Source organism: Sturnira hondurensis, unplaced genomic scaffold (genome assembly GCF_014824575.4).
Source record: "Sturnira hondurensis isolate 20B ecotype Veracruz unplaced genomic scaffold, ASM1482457v3 Scaffold0002638, whole genome shotgun sequence".
NCBI lineage: Eukaryota > Metazoa > Chordata > Mammalia > Chiroptera > Phyllostomidae > Sturnira > Sturnira hondurensis.
Genome location: NW_028075269.1, coordinates 12553644 through 12575423, shown reverse-complemented (window position 1 = coordinate 12575423; position 21780 = coordinate 12553644). Strand labels below are relative to the sequence as shown.

General features: G+C 51.7%; 1 protein-coding gene across 4 annotated transcripts in view; it reads right to left on the bottom strand.

Annotated features, from left to right (window-relative positions):
* LDLRAD3 (low density lipoprotein receptor class A domain containing 3) overlaps nucleotides 1–21780 on the bottom strand; it is a 209132-nt gene that overhangs the window by 116392 nt on the left and 70960 nt on the right. The window contains exon 1 of one of the 4 annotated variants that reach the window (XM_037040519.1): nucleotides 3136–3266. The exons of the other annotated variants lie outside the window; for them this stretch is intronic. Within the exon in view, the coding sequence (XP_036896414.1) occupies nucleotides 3136–3160 (25 nt within the window). The 5' untranslated portion in view covers nucleotides 3161–3266. Of the gene's footprint in view, nucleotides 1–3135; nucleotides 3267–21780 lie in introns of those variants that run through there. 4 annotated transcript variants of the gene reach the window in all.

The following is a 21780-nucleotide window of genomic DNA, read 5'->3' as shown; positions in this document are numbered from 1 at the left end:
CTTTGCTCCATTCGCCTCTTTTCCCTTCGTTGGTTCTGCTTTGGCTCCTTTGCTGTCATCAATCACAGCTGTATGACTGACTACAGGCCAAGTTCTACGAATCCTCCGAGCAAATCACTGAACCTGAGGATAGTCTCGGGGCCCTCGACAAAGACGGGTACAGTTCTTATCCCCATTCCACAGATATGCGCTGGGAGGTAAAGTCACTTGCTCAAGGGCGCAGAACTACAAGTCTGGCCCTGGCACGAGGGCCCAGGGCATTTAGACCCCAGAAGCCATGCTCTCAACCAAATCCATCGTGCTGCCTCCACCAGCATCTGATACTTTTTGAAACAGAAGTCCGTCTCCTGCTCAAAGAAATTCCTCTTCCACTTCGGCTGTGCAAACAGCTTTAAAAGAAACTGCTGTAACACAGGCTCGGCTGAGTGTCCTGCTAACCAAACAGCCCTGTGGCGTGACGTCCTTTCCCAGTCACGGGCCTGGCTGCTCTGGCTAGTGATTAACTGCATCCTGGGTAGCAGATTCCACCTGGCATGGCCCTCATCTCCTGTCTTTGAAGCAGGGCTCAGCGTCCTCAAAAGGAAGGGCCGTTTCTTCGGACCAAACAGGCAGTGAATCATCCTCAAGCTCCTGGTGACCCACAATCAAGAGGGTTTTAAGGGCTGGGACACACCTTGGCTTTAAAAGACCACGTGGCTTTGTTTCAGCCTGGAGTGTCCATCGGGGAGCTGGTGGGCCCTTCAGAAGCACAAACGTAGGAGAGAGTGACTGAGGCTCCATTTTTTCATGACCTTGGGCAAGTTTTCAAATATTACTGAGTTTCAACTTCCGTATCAGTAAATTCAAGCTAATATCTACCTCATAGGGCTCTAAAAAATATCCAGTGAGATCATCTATGTCGAATGTTTAGCACAGAGCATAGCACACTGTAGAGCAGGGGTGTCAACTCATTCCCACCAGGGGCCACATCAGCCTCGTGGTTGCCTCCAAAGGGCCAGAATGTTAGAACAGTGTAAATGTAACTACTCCTTAACTAGGGCCAAGGAGCTTGGCACTGCCGCTGGGTAGAAACACGCTGTCAGGCCGGATAAAACAAGGTGGAGGGCTGGGCTAGGCCCACTGGCCTTGTGTTTGCCACCTGTGCTATAGCTGCCCATTAATGACAATGCTTATGTTATTTATCACCATCATTGCCATCATCATCATCATCATCAATAGGCTTAGAGAGGTCTAAAACTGATCCTTGAGCTGTTAAACTTTTTTTCTGATGACCAAAGTTTAAGGAGCCCATCATCCTGGACGATCTCTGTGAACTGATGTGAAGTGCTCTCCAGGACTGACCGTTAAGTGGAAAAAGCAAACTGCAAAGAGGAGCTACAATACTTTGACTCTCTATATAGTAAGAGAAGGGGCTATGAGAAAGTAATTGGGACAGCTGGAACAGCATAACCAATAAAATATACTTTAAAAGAAAATATACATGAATTACCTTATCTGTGCAAAAGCAATCCAGGAAGAATAAGCCAGAAATGAAAGACTCCAGCTACCAGCACAGGGTGGGTGGGAAAGGGGTGCGAAGATGGGGAAGTGGGAATGGGACGAGGCAGCAGGGATGGGAAGGCTGCACGTTTCTCGGAGTCTGTTTGCGAAACTCCGACTCAGGACTCTGATGATATTCCACACATCCAAAGAGCAAACAGTTGAAATCAACCATGCGTATGCGTGTGTACAGACTTAGAATGCAATATAAATAGCAACAAAAGCACACAGTTGTATGTATTGCAGATGAATAACACCACCACACTGAAGGGGTTGGGGAAGAAAAGAACCAGCCTAACTAACTATGAAATGATGATCTTTACTGGATTCTATAAGGTTAAAGGAAAAAAAAAATAGCACACAAATCCGGTATTCTAGCTGTACTTGTTTGTCACAGGGGATGGATCAGGGACTTTGAAGTTACTTTTGTAACAGCAAGGTGTCTCCCTATCAGAGGGAGAAGTTACAAATAAGGACAGTGGGAAGGCTAAAATGTACCCTGAGGCTCTGTACTGGGCTCAGGTTTGTCCAAACAGATTAGACACAGATACACGTGAGTGTAGACACAGACACACAGAGACAGGGAGGGAGGCCCAGAGGGAGGGAGGTTGGATTGCTGATGTCTGTGTGTATGGGGCAAGGTGTATGCTTCTATCTCCTAGCTCCATCTGCTAAGAAAGACACGAGCGGTCAGTGCACCCTGACAGCAGTGAGCATGCCCAGATCTTGGTTTCTAAACACCATTAGCCAGTAAAGGGAACCAGGGCTCCCTGAAGAAGTGGCTGATTCCAGGGGCGAAATACAAGATAAATCCGGAGTGTTGCCAGAAAGTAGAGAAGCATTCATGATATGATGGAGATGTGTCAAAAGGGTGCAGGAATCAACGTGAAGGACTGAGTTCCCAAAGACCAAAGGTAGAATACTTTAAGCAACAAAATAAACAAAAATAGTACTGGCTCGAAACCCAGAGAATATAATAAACGCCTGTGAGTCCAAACTGGCATGACAAATTGCTGAATAAATAAGTAAATGAGGGAGAAAGAAAAGTGCTTCCTTTCGGAAAAATTCCAATTAATAAATGGAGAAGGGATGAGGGAAATAGAAAGTCACAGTAATAACCGCTATAGGCCAGACTCAGTGAGGGGCACTCAAATTAAGAGGGCCAGCCGGCCTTGCTCAGGCCGTCCTTCTAAGGCTAAGGGAAGAAAATACCTACAGGCTTTTTACCCTCCAAACAGGGGGTTTCCTCATAAACCCCCATGTGCCGCTCCGCCATCTGGAACTCCACTGCCTTCCCACCACCTTGAAGAAGCCCAGCACCACCCCCCTAGCACCATGTGCTCCCGGAGACCTCTCCAACTACTGGCCTGTCCACTCTCCATGCTCAGCCTCCTGGCTCCTCCTTGAGCCCACTAGGCAAAGTGCCACCACACGACCTTCGCACCAGCCACTCCCTCTAGCTGGAATGCCTTTCTCCCAGGGATCGGCACGGCTCCCCCCTCACTTACTTAGGTTTCTTTAACCACTGAGGTCTCTTTAACCAGTATGTTCTATAGTAGAACCCTGCCTCCCACCCACAGTCACTCTAGCCCCTACCCTGCTTTTCCTTCTTGTCCTTCATAGCAAAGATGTCACCAGCTTTGTGTTGGGCTGTTTGGTGATGAACAGACCCTCACTTGAATAGTATCACTCACCACTCTGGAAGGAGCCTACACCGGATGGCTAACAAATACTTGCTGAACATACAAGAGACCTACAAAGGGAGATAGGAGGATTGGGTAATACTAGTTAGCATTTTCTAAATACTTGGAACGGGCTAGGCACTGCACTCTATGTTTTACAAATATCTCATCGACTCCTCACAAAACCCATTTTACAGATAAGACTGAGGTCCAGATGTGAAGTAGCTTCACATCTGCTAATAAACTGAGTCAAGACTCGAACCCTGCTCTTGACTCATCTTCTCTGTGACCTCCTTACATATCTCTAAGGCCCAGCAATCCCAGCTCCAAAGGCCTACACCTCATAATGAGAGAGAAAAGTGAGCGAGAAGATGAATAACTACAAATGAATTAGCTACCATTCAATTAACCAGCTCTCTTCCCCTGCCCCTGCACTCTCTCCTCAGGGATTAGTCATCAGACGTCCTGCCTGGCCAGGGATGCTCCGATGCTCAGAGGGAGCCTGTCCTGTTATGATTTACATCTGCACCACCAGACGCGGCTAAGGCGACCTCCGCGGTGGATCACAGGCGGCCAGCCGAGCGCCTGGCAGAGGCTCAGAGAGAGAGGCCAGTCGCTGACAGCAGCTGTCAGCTGCTCCCTGCCTGTGTGACCTGCTGTGAGGCTTAGCGGGGTCCTGGACAAAGTCTGGCCCCCATCTCCACGGAGGGGAGATTTCAGCATGAACCTCAGCAGCCCTGGCAAAAGGCGGAAGGACTCTGTGCCTAAGCTCGCACTGACAAAGGCAGACAGGGTGACTCCACTCCCCTGAATGCGTGTTGAAGTCCATCGCTTTGCAAGGAGCTGCTCCATGAACTTTTTGAAGTGGCAGCTTTCGCCAGCAAGACGGGAATCAGGGCTCTCCTGGGGGCTGGTTTATTTCCTGATCTGAGTCCTTCCCCTCCTAACAGCCTGGTTGTTCCAGTTCTGAATTTCACAGACCAGTAAAATAAAACTTAAAAAAAAGTAACTAGATAGGAATGGACAAAGGGCTCACACAGTTGCTGACTTTTTATTTTAACAGCAAGGACATAAACAAACATGCAATAACCTCTATTCACCACCGCCCCAAATGCAAAGCTGCCTTGGCATCCACCGTGCAGGAAGCCCAGAGCCCTTGGCCCAGAGTTTGGGGGTCATGCCAGAATTGGGATGGGGTGGACCAGGCGACACCCCAGTGTTACCAGGCTGAGATGCCCTCAGGGCCAAGGCTCGATCTTTACATGCACGACACTCCAAGCACAGCAGGTAATTCACACAGGCTCACTCAGAAACCAACCCTCACTTTTCAGAGACAAGGAAAACTGAGGCCCAAGGAGGCAATGGCGGCTTACCCAAAGCCACCAGGCTATTAGTTGGGGTCAGATTGCTCCAGAATCCAGTTCTCCAGCCCCAAGTCTACACCTTGAGTCGGACAGGATGCTGCAGGGCCACACCCTGCCAAGGGCCACACCCTGCTAAGGGCCACCTCAGGGATCAGATTCAGGAGAGGCGTCAAGAAAAGTGGACATGAGACTCAAAGGCTCTTTTCTGCATGGCCAGAACCTTCCAGGCCTTGGACAGAAGCACTCGTCACCAGGCATGACGCCTGTGGCTCCCGACCTGCTCAGGAAGGGCGCAGTGCTGCCCGCTGGTCCCGGAAGACGGCGGACATTGCAGGCAGGGTGGCCCTCTACAGCTGCTGCCCAGGCTCTCCCCACGTGTAATCACGGTAAACGGTGAACCAAGGCTGCAACACCAGAGCCGCTCTGTTCAGCCACAAGGGCCATGAACTCAGCTCATCAGGCCTGCAGCATCTCGCAGACTGTGACAACAGCTGCAGCCACAGACCCGTACTCCGGGTGTGTCTCCCGGACCTTCGTGGCTGGCCAAATGCGCAACAGCTGCCGCAGCCAGCTCCTGCTTCAGGATGCCGCCAGTGTGTCCCCGAGGCAGCCCAAGGAACCAGAAGCAGGAGCCTTAAAGCTCTCATGCATAATTACCATCCTTGCTTTGTAAACTCAAGACATTGCTCAATGCGAAAAATTCAAACGATAGAGAAACATACAGAGGCAAATATAAAAATTACCCCAAACTGCTGCCACCCAGGAAAACCCAGTGTGGGAGTTGGTTAACGTGCTCCTACAGCACAGTCTCACAAACTACGGTGTGCAGAGTGACAGCCCAGGACGGCACTAAAACGTGGCCCGTCTGGAGTGGAGCCCGGATCCTGCATTGCTAATGCGCTTCTAGGCGATGTGGGTGCTGCGGGCTCCAAGCCCTTCACTGTGAGCAAAGGACCTCTGTCTTACCCACTGGTCTACGTCCTGTACCCAGAACAGTGCCTGGTACCTAAGTTGCCAGTGACTACTGACCAAATTAATAAACAGACATCAGACTATGCTGACTAAACGCACCCATGAAATATTACACTACTCTGAACCCTGCTCCTGTGACTTAAAAAAACACTGTCACACTGAATGTGTTCTGTTGCTAACTACAGGTCTACACCATCACTTTTGATGGCTAAGAGTAATTTTACTGTGTCTATGTGCCCACAAGTCCCAATACTGGTGGACCTTTGGGGTATTTTCAATAAACAATGCACATCCAGACACCTAGGTTATTTTTCCCACTTGTACAGTATCTCTTTAAGGTATAACCACTGGGTCAAAGGATCTACATATTTCACATTTGGGTCTCCTTCTGATAACCGACTGCCTCCTCCCTGAGGACCTGGTACTGTCTTCTGGCCACAGACCACCCTGGGGAAAGCCTCCAGCCCAGGACTGTCCGAGGGGGTCGCTGCTGCTCCGGCCGGCGAGGTTCTCCCTAGGTAGGAGCCCACAGGCTGAGAACTCGGTGCGGTTCCTCTGCATTGTGTCAGGCAGGTCCCCCACCACTGCCTGTGCTCATCACTCTCCATCGGTCTCTGTCTCCCTTTGGTTTAACAACTGCGTTTTCAATTCTTTGCAGACTAGGGGGCATTCCTCTGTGGTCAAGGAAACCATGACTCCTCTTTTTCTCTCTCTAAATTTGCGCCGGGTGCAGGCATCAATCCTGCAGGAACTGTTGTCTCCCTGGGTTACACCAAGCACAGGCTGCCGAGCGGCCCTCCTCCCAGGAGGTGCTCCTTGAGCTGACTTTGCTGCACTCTGCCCTCCATCTAAGGTCTCTGACAAAGGGTGGGCCCTCCTGCCAAGGACTGTCCCGTCTGCCAATACTTCCCCTGAAACTCCTGTGCCGTGAGGCAGTGTTTCACGAAGAAGGGGCTCGGTGCTCCTCCTGCAGCAGCGACTCCAGGGATGTTGTGAAAATGTAAATTCCTGGGCCTCCCCGGGGGGATCTGCATTTTCACTCAGCACCCACGGGATGGCAACGAACGCTAACATGTGAACGTCCTCCTCAGACAGACTCGCCTGTCTCACGGCGAGGGAGCAAACGACCTCATCGGCCCTTCTCCTGATGTTGCCACGACGCAGACCAGAGGCCCCTCCAAGAGTTCTGGCTACGAGGACAACACCGGGCACACGTGGATCATCGCACCCTGGAGTCAAGTCTAACTCATCCCAGACAGCGCAGTCACCACGAGAACAGCGCCGCCCACGAGGGAGCCACAGGTCTCTGCAACCCTTCCCCATTCCCACAGGTTCTCTCCTCTTCCAGGGTCCTGAGCGAGACACAAAATCACTCTGCTTTACACAAAAGGCTGACGGCTCATATTCAAACACTTCTGTCTTAGCAAAAAGGCCCTCTTAGAACTTTAAAATTCTTAACCAATTCTGTCTGCTTTTCTGTTTTTGCAGAACAGAAACAGACTCACAGATACACAGGACATTTTTACAGCTGCCAGATGGGAGAGGGGCTGGGAGGAAGGGCGGAAAAGGCCAAGGGATTCAGAAGTACAAACTCGTCGTTGGAGAATACGGGGAATACAGTTAGTAACACAGTCGGGAAGTGTGTATGGGATCAGATGGGGATGAGCTCATCAAGGTAGTCACTTTGTAAGTTACACAGATGTTTAGTCACGGGGCTGTGCACCTGCTCTGACCACTTTTGAAGGACTAGCACTTCACCTGTGCACAACACAAAACAGGGTCAAAGGAACCAAAAAAAGCAGGGTCCAGCAGAAGTAACACCTGCTTGAGCATGGCTGGCAGGGTCATAATATGGGTGTAATCACTTACATTTTTAAACAGAACATTTCACCTAAAACGTCAGATCGTGTGCTTGAGTGTGATATCGCTGTTATAGAATTACCTGCTTATGATTCTGTAACAAGATTTTGTCAGTTAAAAGCAGTGTTATTTGTGCCAGACCCTGTATTTATGCCCCCTCTTGGCCAGTAACAAAATATTCCTGAGCATCATATTACCGTATCTGTCAGGCACTGAGTCAGTTGTGTGGCAACTGAATAGCACTCCTGACCGAAAGGACAAGTCAATGAGCCTCTGCATGCAGTGCTGGGAGTGCTCTGATGGGGGAGCTAGAGGACACGCAATCTCAAACTGGGGAGGAGGCCAAGGTCAGAAAATGACTCTCAGAGAAAAGCCAGGCTCCGTGGAGACACACACACCACGTGCACCTAAGGAGAAAACCAGTTTAAGGCTCAGACAGTCTGAGGCCTGGCTCATTTGGCTGGTTATTCAACTAGCACTCCTTCACAAATTCTGCGTCTCCCCTGCACACGATGAGGAGACACAGGAGACAGTTACGCACAGATGGAAGTCTGGCGCCAGTGGGACTGTGGAGTGGAGGCTGTTCCAAGGGGGGGAAACAGCATGTGCAAAGGCCGGAGGCAGGAACGAGGGGTCATGGGAGAACTGAAAGGGGGTCGGTATGAATTTGTTTCTCTTACCAGGAAAAGGACCTGGTATCTTTTATTTAACTAACAAAGTAAAAACCCTATTTCTCAGAACAACTGTGCTATGAGTAGCTACAATTCAGCTCACGCTAAAGATGGGAGAATACTAGGTGTAAGTATTACACCTAAGTACACAGCAGAAAAAGATCAAGTTAGAAAATTCACATAATTTGAATGAACATGCACACAATTCCCTAAGTGATAGCCCACTTGGGTTTGTGGCTAAACCCATGCCACTAAAAACTCTGCAGAAAGTAATGGATCTGAAATTGCTAGTATATTCTGTCCCCTGGTTCACTTTGTAAAAAGTCAAACTGTGGCTCCTTTGAAAAGTCAAAACTGACATCATGGGTGGGAGCAAAAGAGCAAAAAGGGTCTTATAAAAATCATACATTTAAGAAGCCATATGCCCAGATTCTCTAAGGGGGGGAGGGGGACAGGTCTTTCACTTTGTTCCCAAAAAGCCCAGCAAGCTGAATCCACACCTGGAATTCAAGCCTTTACGAATCCTTATTGGTTGATCTAAAAACTCCTTTGCTTGTTCCAGCAGATCCGCTCTGCGTGACTGCGGGCGTGGACTCCAAGTTCTAGTGCTCAGGTATCTCAGCCAGTTACTTCCTCCTAAAACGCCAAGCTGGCTGTTGCAGAGACACCCCCCGGGGAGTGGAGAAAGCAAAAGGTCACAGGCTAACCGGACTGTAAGCACAGAAAGACGATACTAGTCAAAGCAGCTTTGCCAGAAGATTCTCAGACAGAAAATTCTTTCTACACATTTCCTCTTTGAAAACTAAAATAGGAGGCCTACAGCCCTGGGGCTGAGAGGTCAGGAGGGCTCAGGGCTCGAGAGCATCTGGGTTTCTATCCTTGTTCTGCCTCCGAACAGCTGAGACCTCAGACAGTCACTGAACCTCCTTTGGCCTCTGTGTCCCCATCTGCAAAGGGGCGTGAAGAGCACACAGACCGCACCAGTGGTTGGAAAACAGGAGATTCTGCACGTAGAGGAAATGGCCTAACGCTTGGCATCCAGCAGGGACCTGATGCATCCTCCCCTGCTTAGCATGGTTCACGGTTCCACACACTGCTCTCCACACGCGTGGATGGTCCTGGGGAAATGAGGCTGAGTCAATGCAGCGTTTGGACTACCCGAGACCTCACTCGCTAGGCTGTTTTTCCATCAGCATTAATTCTCGGATGCTTCAGCCACACACAGGACCCAGCATGGAGGCTGCAGAGAGAACCAAACACTCAAACATGACTTCTGCTACCGAGAATTCCCTGGGTAAGGAACACTTGGTCAAGAAGGAAAGAAAATGACAGTAAACAGATTACTGCAATGAAATGTGGTAAATGCAGTAGGAACTGTAAAACGTTTGCCCTACCAGGCTGTATCACAGGAGGTAAGGACACGGGGTTACACGTCAGCCTGCCTGGGGTCAAGAACTGGTCCCACTTTCTGGCTACAATTCACAGTAAGTCAATTCACCTCTCTGCACCTCATCTTCCTCATCAGCAAAGGGGGACACTATCAGTACCTACCTTGCTGAGTTGCTACGGGGATTAAATGAGACAATGTCACAATTACATAAGTCTTCTTTGGAATACAGAGCTGTGATAATTCATACTGTATTAGCTACTGTTATATACATATTAAATGTTAGCTATTATTATTTGATTATACACTATAAAGTATAGCATTGGGTAAGAGTGTTATACAGTAGTACACAGTACAGGCTACTGTGATTACTGTTATCATTTATTATTATTATTTTCAAACGGTTTCTGCCCATCAGTGGATGCTCAATCGATCTGTAGGGAAGAGACAGAGTGCAAAAGAAACCCCCCAAAAGAGAGCAATGCACTCAGCCTGGGGGACCCTGGCGGTGCGGCAGAGGAGTGCTATTTCAGCTGGGTATGAAAGATCAGCGGGAGAATGCTGGTGAGAAAGGACAGGGAAGGGCACCCAGGCAAACGAAGGGCACAAACCAAAGCTCTGAGCTGTGAGGAGACCTGGCGGAAGTCAGGGCATTGGGAAGACAGAGTGTGTGGCAGGACGTGAGGCTGGAGGAGAGGCAGGCAGGGCTTTGGACACTCAGCATGGGAGCCAGCAGACATCCTTTTAAAGGAAGGAAATGTGTCGGAGTTGTTTCTTTATGGGAGAAATCTTTATGGACTGACAATGATATCATGAGGCTCTGTAAGTCAAAGAAATACCCTCCTCACTCCCCAAAAACCCTGAGGAAACTAAAGAGAGAGCCAAGTCTGATATTCTCAGGGCTTTTAGGAAAAAGGGCACTCTAAACAATAAGGGAATTCAAAGTGCCTGTCAGTGACCTTTAAGGTAATTTTATTATTAAAAATGACAGGAAAAAGGCAAAACAAGTTAACAAGCTTGGCATTAGAAAGTTTTCTTATTGCCTGAAGGTTTTTGGGGTTTTTTTTAGGCTACCTGTTTTGGTGATTTACTACTCACACATACATGTGTATGAAGGGGTGTGTATGCACATGCATTTGGAATGAAAAGTCCGAAGAATCTAATAGCAGGAAACCCAGGCATCCTCAACTGGTTCTTCTACAGAAAAACCTTGAGAGGAAAAAAGCTCTATAAAGATAAATAACTATGGGTCAGATAACTTAGCCTGGGGAGGCTTCCCACCACGTGGAGGGAACACTTCCTGACAGTTGATCAGAGTCCCAGGGATTAAGAACAGATGTGGGGACAGAGGCGGATAAAATAGGTGGGTCCCCACCTTCAAAGGAGCGCTTCGATCAAGGCGCTGGCCAACTCCAGGAGAGGGAGTGTCTGAGGGACAACTCCTCCGACATGAGAGGAAAAAGGGGAAGAGAGAAAAAAGGAAGAGGGAGGGAGGGAAGTGAGAACCGAAGGGGGGGTTTCAGGTTTGCATAAACATGAGTGAGGAAGAAAGAACCCATTCCAGATCGCTCTCCACCTTGCAGGGCAAGGAGGGTCGCCTGGGCCAAAAGGAGGATTTGCTTTTCAGAGAGCGTCCACCCTCTCCCGCCCACTGGGCCCCTGGCAAACTGGGAGGTTTTTTTTCTTACCTCCTCATTTTTATTTTGCACATTCTACTTCCTTCAGATTTGTGAAGAGGCGGCTCATTTCTAACTGGCTTTCTAGAAGTGTCTCTCACGGGCCCTCCTACCTGCACCTCTCTAGACAATGAACGTACACAGAAAAACTCAGGGCTCAGACTTTGTGTTGTTATGACGCCTGCAGAGGGCGCCAGGGACAGGTCTGTGACGGGAGGCCACACGTGGTGAGACCCACAGGACAACAGGACCTGAGCTGAGAGACGCAGTCCCGCACACCGGGAGGCAGGCAGGGAGGCAGGTGGCCTCTGGCTGCTCTGACCAGCTGACCGGGAGAGCGTCCTGTCTGCCACAAGGAGGACTGAACACAGCGCTTTCAGGAAAATGGAACTCAACCCGCTCAAGTTTCCCTGCAGGACAGGGCTTCGTGGAGACATGCAGAGCTTCCTTCAACAGCAGTCCCGGGAAGCGCACGGGCCCAGGGATCTCACCTCTCGGCAGCTGTGGGCGCACTTTAAAGCCAAGACTGCGATCCTCAGCTTCTACTTTACCCCACGGGTGCGGTGACCTTGAACCCTGACTCTGTACTAGGGTAACCATGGAGTCCTACAAAAAAACTATCCAAAATCATGAGAGCTGGAGTGACTGTGCAAAACAGAACCAGACAAAGCAGGATTTAAGAACAAAAAAATCTCCTAAAGAGAAAGAAATGGTCAAACCATCAGGAAGACTTAACTGTATGCACCTAAAAACAGCCACGAACACATGACACACGCACCGACTGAACTGAGTGGAGAAACCGACCTTGACACTTGGGGGTTGGAGGCTCCAGTCCTCCACCCCCAGTGATGGGCAGAGTACGTGGGGTCCAGGATGGAACAGGATAGACGGGGATGGCGCTGTAAACCAGCCAGACCCACAGACTCCCATGGACCTCCCCACCCACCCGCGGCCGGGCCCACGTTCTCCTCAGGTGCGCACGCCACATCCCCCAGGGTGTTCCAAACTTGAGGCCATGAAACGGACCTGGGTCCACGTGAGAGGAGTGAAATCATACTACATATGTCCTCCAATCACATCACAGTGAAGTCAGAAACCAGTACTAGGGGGCTTCTCTTGGGGGTGACGGAAGTGTTCTAAAAGTAGAATAGTGTTAACAAGTTGTACAAGTCTCCCGATGTAAGTAAAGAAACAAAACTTTCTAAGAGCCCCTGGAATCTAGGAGGGGTGGAAACATCGAAATAAAAGAGCTGTTCTTTCCAAAGAAGGTACTAAATTGGCCGCATTCCTCCCCGGTTCTGGTTTGCTCGCAAGGCAACCTTCCACAATGCTGGGGGCGAGGGCAGTGAGTGCTGCTGACATCTGGTGGGCAGCCCCAGGATGCTGCGAACCGTCCTACAATGTGCAGAACCCCCAGCAAACACCATCTGGCCCCCAAATGTCAAGAGTTCTGAAGTTACAGAAGACTAGAAAGAAGGACGGCAGGGTGGGACTAGAGCAGAAAGCCAGGGATCAGGCATCAGTGAGGGGGCAGGGGGCAGGGGGCAGGGGGCAGGAGTCCGTCGGGGAGGGCTTCCTCAGCCGGAGTTTGGGTTTGATCTCAGGTGCGATGGGAAGCTTTACAAGGGACTTATTTATCTTTTTTAAAGATCAGCTACTGCCTAGACTGAGGGCATGGAGGAGTGGGTGGGAAGATCAGTCCAGTGTGGGAGTGGGGAAGATGGAGAGCCATACACGAACTCAGGGCCCTCTAGACTAGTGGTCCCCAACCTCTGGCACCAGGGAGCGGCTTCGTGGAAGACAATTTTTCCATGGACTGGAGTGCGGGGGACGGTTTCAGGATGACTCAAGCACACTACGTTCAAGCTCAACTCCTGCGGTGCTGCCCGGTTCCTACCAGGTGCAGACCGGTACTGGCCCGCGGCCCGAAGGTTGGAGACCCTGCTCTAGACCACAGTGTCTGGACCTCTGCACTACTGACATGTGGGCTGGAGATTTCCTTGCTTGGAGGGCTGTGCTGTGCATCGTAGGATGTTTCACGGCATCTCTAGCCTCTACCCACTGGTGTCAGGGGCACCCCAAGTTGTGATGACCAAAAATGTCTCTGGACATTGCCCAGTGACCTAAGGGTCAAAGTGCCCCCTGGCAGAGATCCACTGCTTTAGAGGTGGCGCTGACTGGACTTGTCAGTGGACTGGACTGCGGAGAGGGGGCAGCTAGTACGAGAGAGGCCACGGGGATGATTCCTAAGTTTTCATCCATAATGAAGTAAAAAACCCTTAAACATACGAAGTGCTTGTCCTCTAGGCCAGTGGATGATCCTGATGCTCACTGCCACTCAAACATTCATGCACTCTACAGCGAGTATCACGGCCCTCCATGAGTGACAGCCATTGCCAACGTCAGGGCTGCAAACATGACTGGGGACACTGACACATAAGGAAATCAGGTCAGTGGAGCAGGACTCGCGTACCACACAGGCCCCTGAGACTGAGCAGAAGCACAACGGCAGATATGGGGAGGCAGCGGGAGCTCCACAGGGCACCAAGGCTATGCAGGGAAAACAGAGGCGCCAAGACAAACAGCACGTGAGACGGGAGGCCAGGCAGGAGCCACTGAGACAGGCGGCCAGGCCAGGGGGCTCTGCAAAGCGCACTTTGGGGGTCCACTGAGAGCTGCCGCTATCATTCGTATTCCTTATAACTAACGATTAAAGAAAACTCCAAGCAGACTTCTGAGCACTCACAGTATAGCAGCTCCAGTGCTGGGCACTCTCACTAGATGAGGGGACAGTCCCCTCCTGCAGATGAGATGACAGCAGCCTACGAAAGCTCCATGACCTGCAGGAGATTTCCGGTTGGCAAGCAGCAGGGCCAGGCATGATCTGTGCCCGGACCAGCTGGCTCCCGAGCCCTCTGCCACCTGACTCGGGCAAGAGAGCTGTAACACGATCTGAGAGATGGTTTAGGAAGATCATTCAGAAAATAAATATTTGGGCCTCACTAGTTTGTGGGAGTGATGAGCTCTCCAAGGGAGGATGCATGAGAAGCAAAGGATGGAGTTCATTTCCAGGTGAACGATGATGCAGGGACCAATGACCGGAGGGGCTGCCTGTGGGGTGGGGGCGGGGGGCAGCCAGGAGACGAGGGGGGACCCAGCAAGCAAAGCAGGGAAGTTAAGGGTGTGGTTGATGGAGTCCAACACTGCTCAGAGGTCGGGGAGGATCAGAATGTCTGCTGAATCTAACAATGAGCAGTTTTTGGTGATCTTCCCCAGGGCAAGTTCATTACTACGGTGGACACAGAAGCCACGCTGCAGAGGACTGCGGCTTCGGAGCCACTGGTGTGGGCAGTGTTTCTCAGTGTGGTCCTGGGAACATCCGCAGCATCCTGGGCCCCAGGCTTGGCCTGCTGGAAATGGCTTACTGAGGCCTCCCGGACCTTCTGATGGAGCCTGCAGACCCTCTCTGCTCCAAGTGCAGACCTCAGGCCAACGGCATCGACAGCCTCGTAAGGGTCTGTCAGAAATTCAATCAGCCCTGCCCTGGACCCACTGAATCAGAACCTGTGTTCTTACCATGATCTCCATGCCTTTCACATACATATAAAATGTGAGAAGTTTGAAGGGGAAGGGAGAGGTTCCTGGGCACCCTCCTACGGGGCATACTCAGTGCAGAGTGCCTTGAGGTCTGCTTGCCACTGATTCTTACCAAACGCAGCCAAGTACTGCTCAAAGGAACACCCCAATGCTTCAAGGCCCTACTGTACCCTCCAGGTCCAAGGAGAAAAGTCAGGCATGACTGCAGACACTGAAAATGCAATATTTTCCTGCGAGGTGGGAAAGCGTGGTGCAGGACGTTCAATATGCACTCCCTTCACAAGGGAGGCAGGAAGTCCATCTAAGCCTGAGAAACTGCTGTACAGACCTGCATGGCACACATTTACCTGCAGGGGGCAGCATGGCAGAGAAATCAGCCTGCTCACGTGCACTTAATGTCTGCCTTCAGAACTTGGCTGAGCCATTCAAGCACCTTAGACAACTCCTTACCTTCTCTAAGCCTCGAGTCCTCATCTATAACATGGGGATACTGACAGGACCCACTTCGTGGGGTGGTTGTGAGGACTGAACAAGATCATCCATGCAGAGCGCTGGGCACCGTGCCTGGTATGCAGTTAAAATTCCACGGTCTGACCCAGAAGCCCCTACACTGCGTGCTTGTGGGGTCTCCACGATTTTGCGTAAGCCTAAACCACCCCAGACCCACCCCTATGTTTGTGTACCCACATGCCAGAAAACCATTCTCTATTTTCACAAGACGACATCCTATTTTAAATGACAGGCGTCTGCAGCTGTAAGTGGGCTCAGAGATACCAAGTCACTTTTCGGACGAGAAAACGAAGGCAGAGAAGCCGGAGTGCATGCCCAAAGCACACTGACCAGCAAAACCACAGGCAGGTGTCCTTTTCGGCGTGCTGGCTTCTCCTCTGCACACAGGCACCAAGACCATGCAGACAATGGCTGAGCAGGGGAAGGCCAAGCCTGCCGTCTGCCACTCCCCCATGCTGTGTTAAGCACAGAGCGTGTCCCCACAAGCCCAGGGTTAAATGAAGAGGCTGCTGAAGCTGCTGGGTGCCCTCTGTTCCTGAGCATGGAAACCCCTCATTAGCCCTTGCCTCTGGCCTCTCATTCCAAGCGAGGGCTACAGTGGCTGAGCTGAGGGTGATAGGTGTCCACACAAAGACTTAGAGAGGGAGAGAGGCAGGGTTCTCCCCAAGGTCACACCCCTTGGGACCCAAAGAAACAGGAAAGACCCTGAAGGGATACTTATCCTCAGAAGAAAGATTCATTAACAAGGAGGAATGAGGGTTTCGGGAGGCAGAAAGGGAGGTTATGAGGACAAGCTGTTAAAGCAGATCGGCTAGGTGACCCCTTTTTAAAATCCGAGGGAGAGAGACAAGTGCGTTTGTGTTAGAGGAGAGGCGCCCCACTCCTGCTTAGCAACCCCATCTGGCTCCCAGGTGAGAGGAACACCAGCTCTGGGAGAGCAGCAGTGTGCGGCGGATACACGGAGGAAGCACCAACGTGCCCCCACACGTCCTTTCAAATCGTCACCCTTCTCTCACGGGTCCATTCAACCAACGTGCACAGAGCATCTTCCATGTGCCCGAAGCTGACGCTGTCTGATGCGAGGACAAGAGCGAACAAGACACAGGCGGGGCCTTACCTGGCTGTCCTGGTGCTTCCAACACCACCTGACAGAGGGTACCATTAGCCCTTTACTGTATGTGCTTGTTTACAAGTCAGAGACAGAGAAGGGCCATGGGAGAAGGGTCAAGGGGCATCTCCCTAACCCTGGGAGAAAGGACAGGAGGGCTTCTGGGAGGCAGTGTGGTTACAGAAGGAGAGGCCGCTGTCCTTATCCATCTATCCGTCCATGGATCCACCCATCCGCCTTCATTCTCTTTAAGCAGCCGCCTCTGCTGGTGGTTTACATCAGCAGGGGAGCCAAAGAGGAGGATGGCGCCACTTCTGTAAATGACTAGTATCTCTGGGCACATGCCAAAGGGCAGGCTCCTACTTAGAGGGAAAAGGAGGCTCGGTAAAGTAACAGCAAGTGCCCCGAGTACCATGCGGGGCAAGAACAAGAAAGGGTCTTCCCCACCCACCCAGCTTGGCTGCAGCACCCCTGCTTCCCCTGAGATTCACTCTGAAGTTTTCTGTTCTCTCTTAATTTCCCCATGCACCCTGCAGCCAAACATGGGGTAAGCATGATACTGCTCCTACGTAATTTTCCTAAAGGTCAGCCTTAAATATAAGACTGAGAAGTCTGCTGATCAGCAGGGGAAAAAGCCTGGCAGTAACAGCAAATTAAATGATGAAACAAATCTGCCTTTGTACTCCCACTGTCTGGAATGAAAAACAAAATATTTGTGAAATGCAGAACAAGGGGAGGACCTGGCAGAGAACTGGAACACCCGAGAGCACAGGGGAAGCATGTTTCACATATGTACTGTTTTCACAGTCCTTCACACTCGCCAAGATTTGGTTTGCACACAACCTGCAGCTTATGTCTTCCTCTGACACGTGCCTTGCAGAGCAAAGGGAAGAGGGGAACCACGCCTGCGGCCTGGTCCAGGGTGTGGCTGGTCGCCAGCACTAGGGTGAGGGTTTTAAAGAGGGACCCACAACATTGTGAGAGGGGTCCACATACAATGCTTCCCAGCAGTCCTCATGGGAACTGTAAAAGGCCTGGTTCCTGTGGGCACGTGGCCCACTGGCAAGGTCAATGGCACTGAAGGGAGATCTTAATGGCTCTGCCGAAACTGCCTGCAACCAAGGACATATCTGCTCCGCTGTCTGAGCAGCTCTCCTCCCAAGTTGCAGGAAGAGGAGCCCAAGCCTGGTCCCCAGTCACTCCTGGTCCGTAGAACAGTGACATCACCGCCACGCACCCATCACCGCACGAAAACACTTGGCCTGTCCCCTCCACCCATTCCTCAGGCAGACAGAGAGGCTGGCCCAATCACACGGCCTGCAATTCATGAAGCTGGAACTTGACATCATCACAAGCCTGAATGCTTCTAAAAACAGAGAATGCGTGAGCATCTCCGGCACCCCACAGCCACCATCAAAGGGTTCCGGAAAGCGGAGTTTGGCTCATTACAATAAACACATTTCTGAGTACTCCCATGCTATGACAGCTGGAAGCAAGCTTTGTTCTGGAAAAGGACAATTACTGTGCGGTCTTTGGAATCTCAGATGTCAAGAAGGGACTAAAGAGGGGAAGAAGGCTCCTGAGGGTTCTAGTCCAGCCAACTGGTCCAGTGGGACTCTACTCTTTCTGTCTGTTTTCTGCAGAATGAAATGCAAAGTGCATTAGGTATTTAAAAAGAGAGGCCTGACCTGGCCAGTGTGGCTGGGTTAGTTGGAGTGTCATCCTATAGACCAAAGGGTCGTGGGTTCCATTCCCGGTCAGGGCACATGCCTGGGTTGTGGGTTCTGTCCCTGGTCCAGATGCATGCAAGCAGCAACTGATCAATGTTTCTTTCTTACATCGATGTTTCTCTCCCTCCCTCTCTCTCTCCCTCTCCCCTCTCTAAAATCAATAAGCATGACCTTGAATGCGGATAAAAAGAGAGACTGAGAGACCTGTAGCTGCTTTGCTTTCACAGGGTCCAAAGTCCCCTCTGCTCTGCGGCCCTCCTTCCTCCCTACGGCACTGACCCTTGACGCTCCAAGATGCACAGTTTGCAGCAGTGAGAGGGGTCCCGGCCCTCACTGCAGAGAGCTGCACCCCAAATCGGAGAGCTGCATCCCACACCCTCCACACAGCAGCTCCTATGATCTAGGCAGCCTTTCTGTTCACGCTTTAACCATCACCTATAGCGCACCTGGTGCGTGGATGTGAAAATGATGTTACTATTAATAAAAATGGCTAATTCTCCTCAAAAGCTCCGTAAGGGTCAAGCATTGTCCTAAAAACATAACAGAGATAAATACACCTGAACTCTACGTGGTAGACACTATTGGATTAGTCCCCATTTCACAGATGATGACGCTGAGGACCCGAGAGGAGCTAACCTTCCCAGGACACAGAGGAACCAGGAAGAACCCAGGCAGCCTTGCACCAGGTTGCTCGCCCTGAAGCACCCCACGCACGGCCTCCTGGGCAGACAGTTCCCACTCCCAGACGCCCCTGTTAACGGGAATGCACTCTTGTTGCTGTTCCTTGTTGAGACACCCAAAATCAGGCACGTCTGGCCAAGAATTTCATTTCTGGCTCGGAGAACACTTGGGATCCAGCTGCCTCCTTTAGGAGAAAATACGCATGAAAAGTCCTTTAAAAGCAAACGAAGCTCTAACCCCTTGCACATGGCCATCCCTTTACTTAGTGCTCTCTGCTCCCATTCTGCTCTGAAGGCCAACACACCAGTGGGGTGCTTCTTACCTGCCTGGGCCTCTCAGAAGACATCAAACACCCCTTCTCCCCTGACACGGAAAGAGGCTGACAACGTAAGAAGTGCCTGACGTGACCCCTCGTTCCTCAAGACTGAGAGTTCCATCAGGGGACAGGTGCACCTCAGTGTAGTGGGTACACGGCTCGCCCGCGCCTCTGGTGAAGATGCCAGTTTCAAGGTCCCACCCACACGGTTCTGTTCCAGCAGGTTTTGAACAGATGGGCCAGGTGACCCTCAGGTGGCTGTCTCTAAGTTTGGCGGCTGTCCCTAAGAGCCTGGGAGCCCCAGCCGGCCGACAGGTGGAGCGCCATTCAGTTATTATTTGAGAGAAAACAGACTCACGGAGGTGTGGGGTTTTGTTAAGTTGCTTTCGGTAATATCCCGTGGAGCAGCTTCATGCTGAGCCATCGAGAAAACACTACCCTGGGGCTCTGTTAGGTCTTCCCTCTCCGTGCAGGTGTGCCAGCCCGTTACAAGGTCACCTCCATGCCCTGCCAGTGCCAGCTGAGGCTGTGGTTCTCCTAGATGCCTCCTGGGAGCCCCCGGTGTCCCTCCTGTGGGACCCCACGGCACCGAGGTCAGGCCCCTCTCCCGGACCCCACTGCAAATGCTTGTTCACTGCTTGTCTCTTCACCTGACTTAGGTCTCTCAGAAGACAGGGGTTCCCTCCATCAGCATTTCTCCAGTGCCACCACAGTGCTCGGCATACATCTGTTCCATGAATGAGTGACTCATCCCTAGTAGGAGCACGAACACAGCTCACCCATGGCTGTGGGGGTCAGGGAAAGGCAGCGCCCAGATCTCCTGGGGCAGGGGGTGGGACTGACGGCCCCTGCCACTGCCCTCAGGACTCCTTCCACAGGCACGTTTGGCTCCGGGACACCCAGGGGCCTGGCTAAACAAGCCGCACTGCAGTCTGAGGCTCTTCTTCTCCTCCTTCCTCCTGTCCTCCCACTAAGGCCAACTCCCCATCGCCACTCTCCCTGCCTTCTCCGGCTCCCACCCAACCCCTGTAAAGCTCTCGGACACCTAACCCTGTCCCGGTGGCTACATCTCAGCTGACGCCAATAGTGCAGTGGCAGAGCCTGACTCGTAACTGCCATTCCACAGCCCCTTCCCAAAGCCAGGACGGCCAGGCAGGTTCTTCCTCAAGTCCCCATAGGACCCAGCATCCCAGCACATGGCCAGGAAACGGCTGAATGGGAATTGGAGGAAGAGCAGTACCAGGCCCCCATTTCCATCTCAGAGGGGCCCTGAATAGCAGAAGGGACAGGAAAGGAGGTTGGGCGCTGCACCAGGCCTTGCACCAAAGCACACAGTGACTGTGGGCAGCAGGTGACCTCTCTCCCTCGCCCTTTCCCAGCACCAGACTGGTCAGTGTCCTCAATTCCAGGGAACTGGGAACAAGCCTGGTTTGGTTTTGAATGGCAGACAGCGAGTGCCAGAGACCCACCAGGTTCCAAACCAAGACCATCTGCTCCCTGTCATCCCACAGAGGCTCCCTCCGCTTCCCACGGGCCAGCGGCCTGCTGCCCGGGCACGCAGAGAATGTGTCTGCCTGTGCTCCACGGAAGAAGGCCAAAGGACATGCGCCACAGTGACGGTGATGGGCTTGAGCAGGCCACAGGCAGGATCCTGCTCCAGGTTCCCCTCTCACTGGCCAAAATGTTCAAATCAGCCAAGAGAAAAAACCCTCTCGTGCTGGACGACCACCAGAGAATCGCTGTGCAAGTGGGCCCCCCATCCAGCTCTCTGGGGCAGCTGATGCTCTCAACTCGCCGCTGACAGTCTCCTCCTCGGAGCCCCCTCCCCCAGCTGGACCCCACCCCTCCCTCAAGCACTTTCTCTTAGCTCGGGCCAGGGAACATCATGGGTCTTACTGCTGCATCCCAAAAGTACTGCAGAAGCCAATAGCCCTCCCCCCTGCCGAGGGACAACAGGAACCAAGAGGGTCCTTGATCCCTGCAGATTTCAGCCCCATGGAGAATCGGAGGCACTGGCTCCCTGTCTCCCCTGCCAAACGAAAGGCCCTGAAGACAGCAAAAACTCAGGTACATGCAAACTGCGGCTCTCCAAGGGCGCAGAGACTGCGTGCTGACTTGGAATTGACCTGAAGCTCTGCCATGCTTAGAACATGGAACTACATGCATGTAACCTATTTGACTCCCTCCTCTTCCAACCACTGAGCCCAGACAACCTGGCAGCCTTTAGCCCTGAGACATTCCCTGCATTTCACGGGAGCCCTCTTGCAGCCATCTTAACCAAGGAGGCAGTATAAACCGTGCCAAAAGCCAACAGTTCCCGAAGTGTTTTGCAGTGGGGCCATGCCTCCTGACCTCAGATTCTCTACCCACACCGCCTCCCACTCGAAACTCGCAGAGAACTAGCGTCCTAGTGTTATTAGCAAAAGGATGCCGCAGCCACAGGCCTGGATTGTACACAGGCGCCATGTCCTCTTCTTCTAATCAGTCCTTTCTCACTGCTCTCTGAATCTTTTAAAAGCCATTCAGCAACTGCAAGCTAGCTGCGTCGCAGATGAAAGTGCGTGTCTGCCCACGGAAATAAAAACAAAAAGGCGGCCCGGTCACAGCCCAGCTTGAATCAGCAGGACTTGGACATGCCAGAGAGATCATTTTTTTTGATGTTCTGTGATGCTGCAGCCATTTAAATT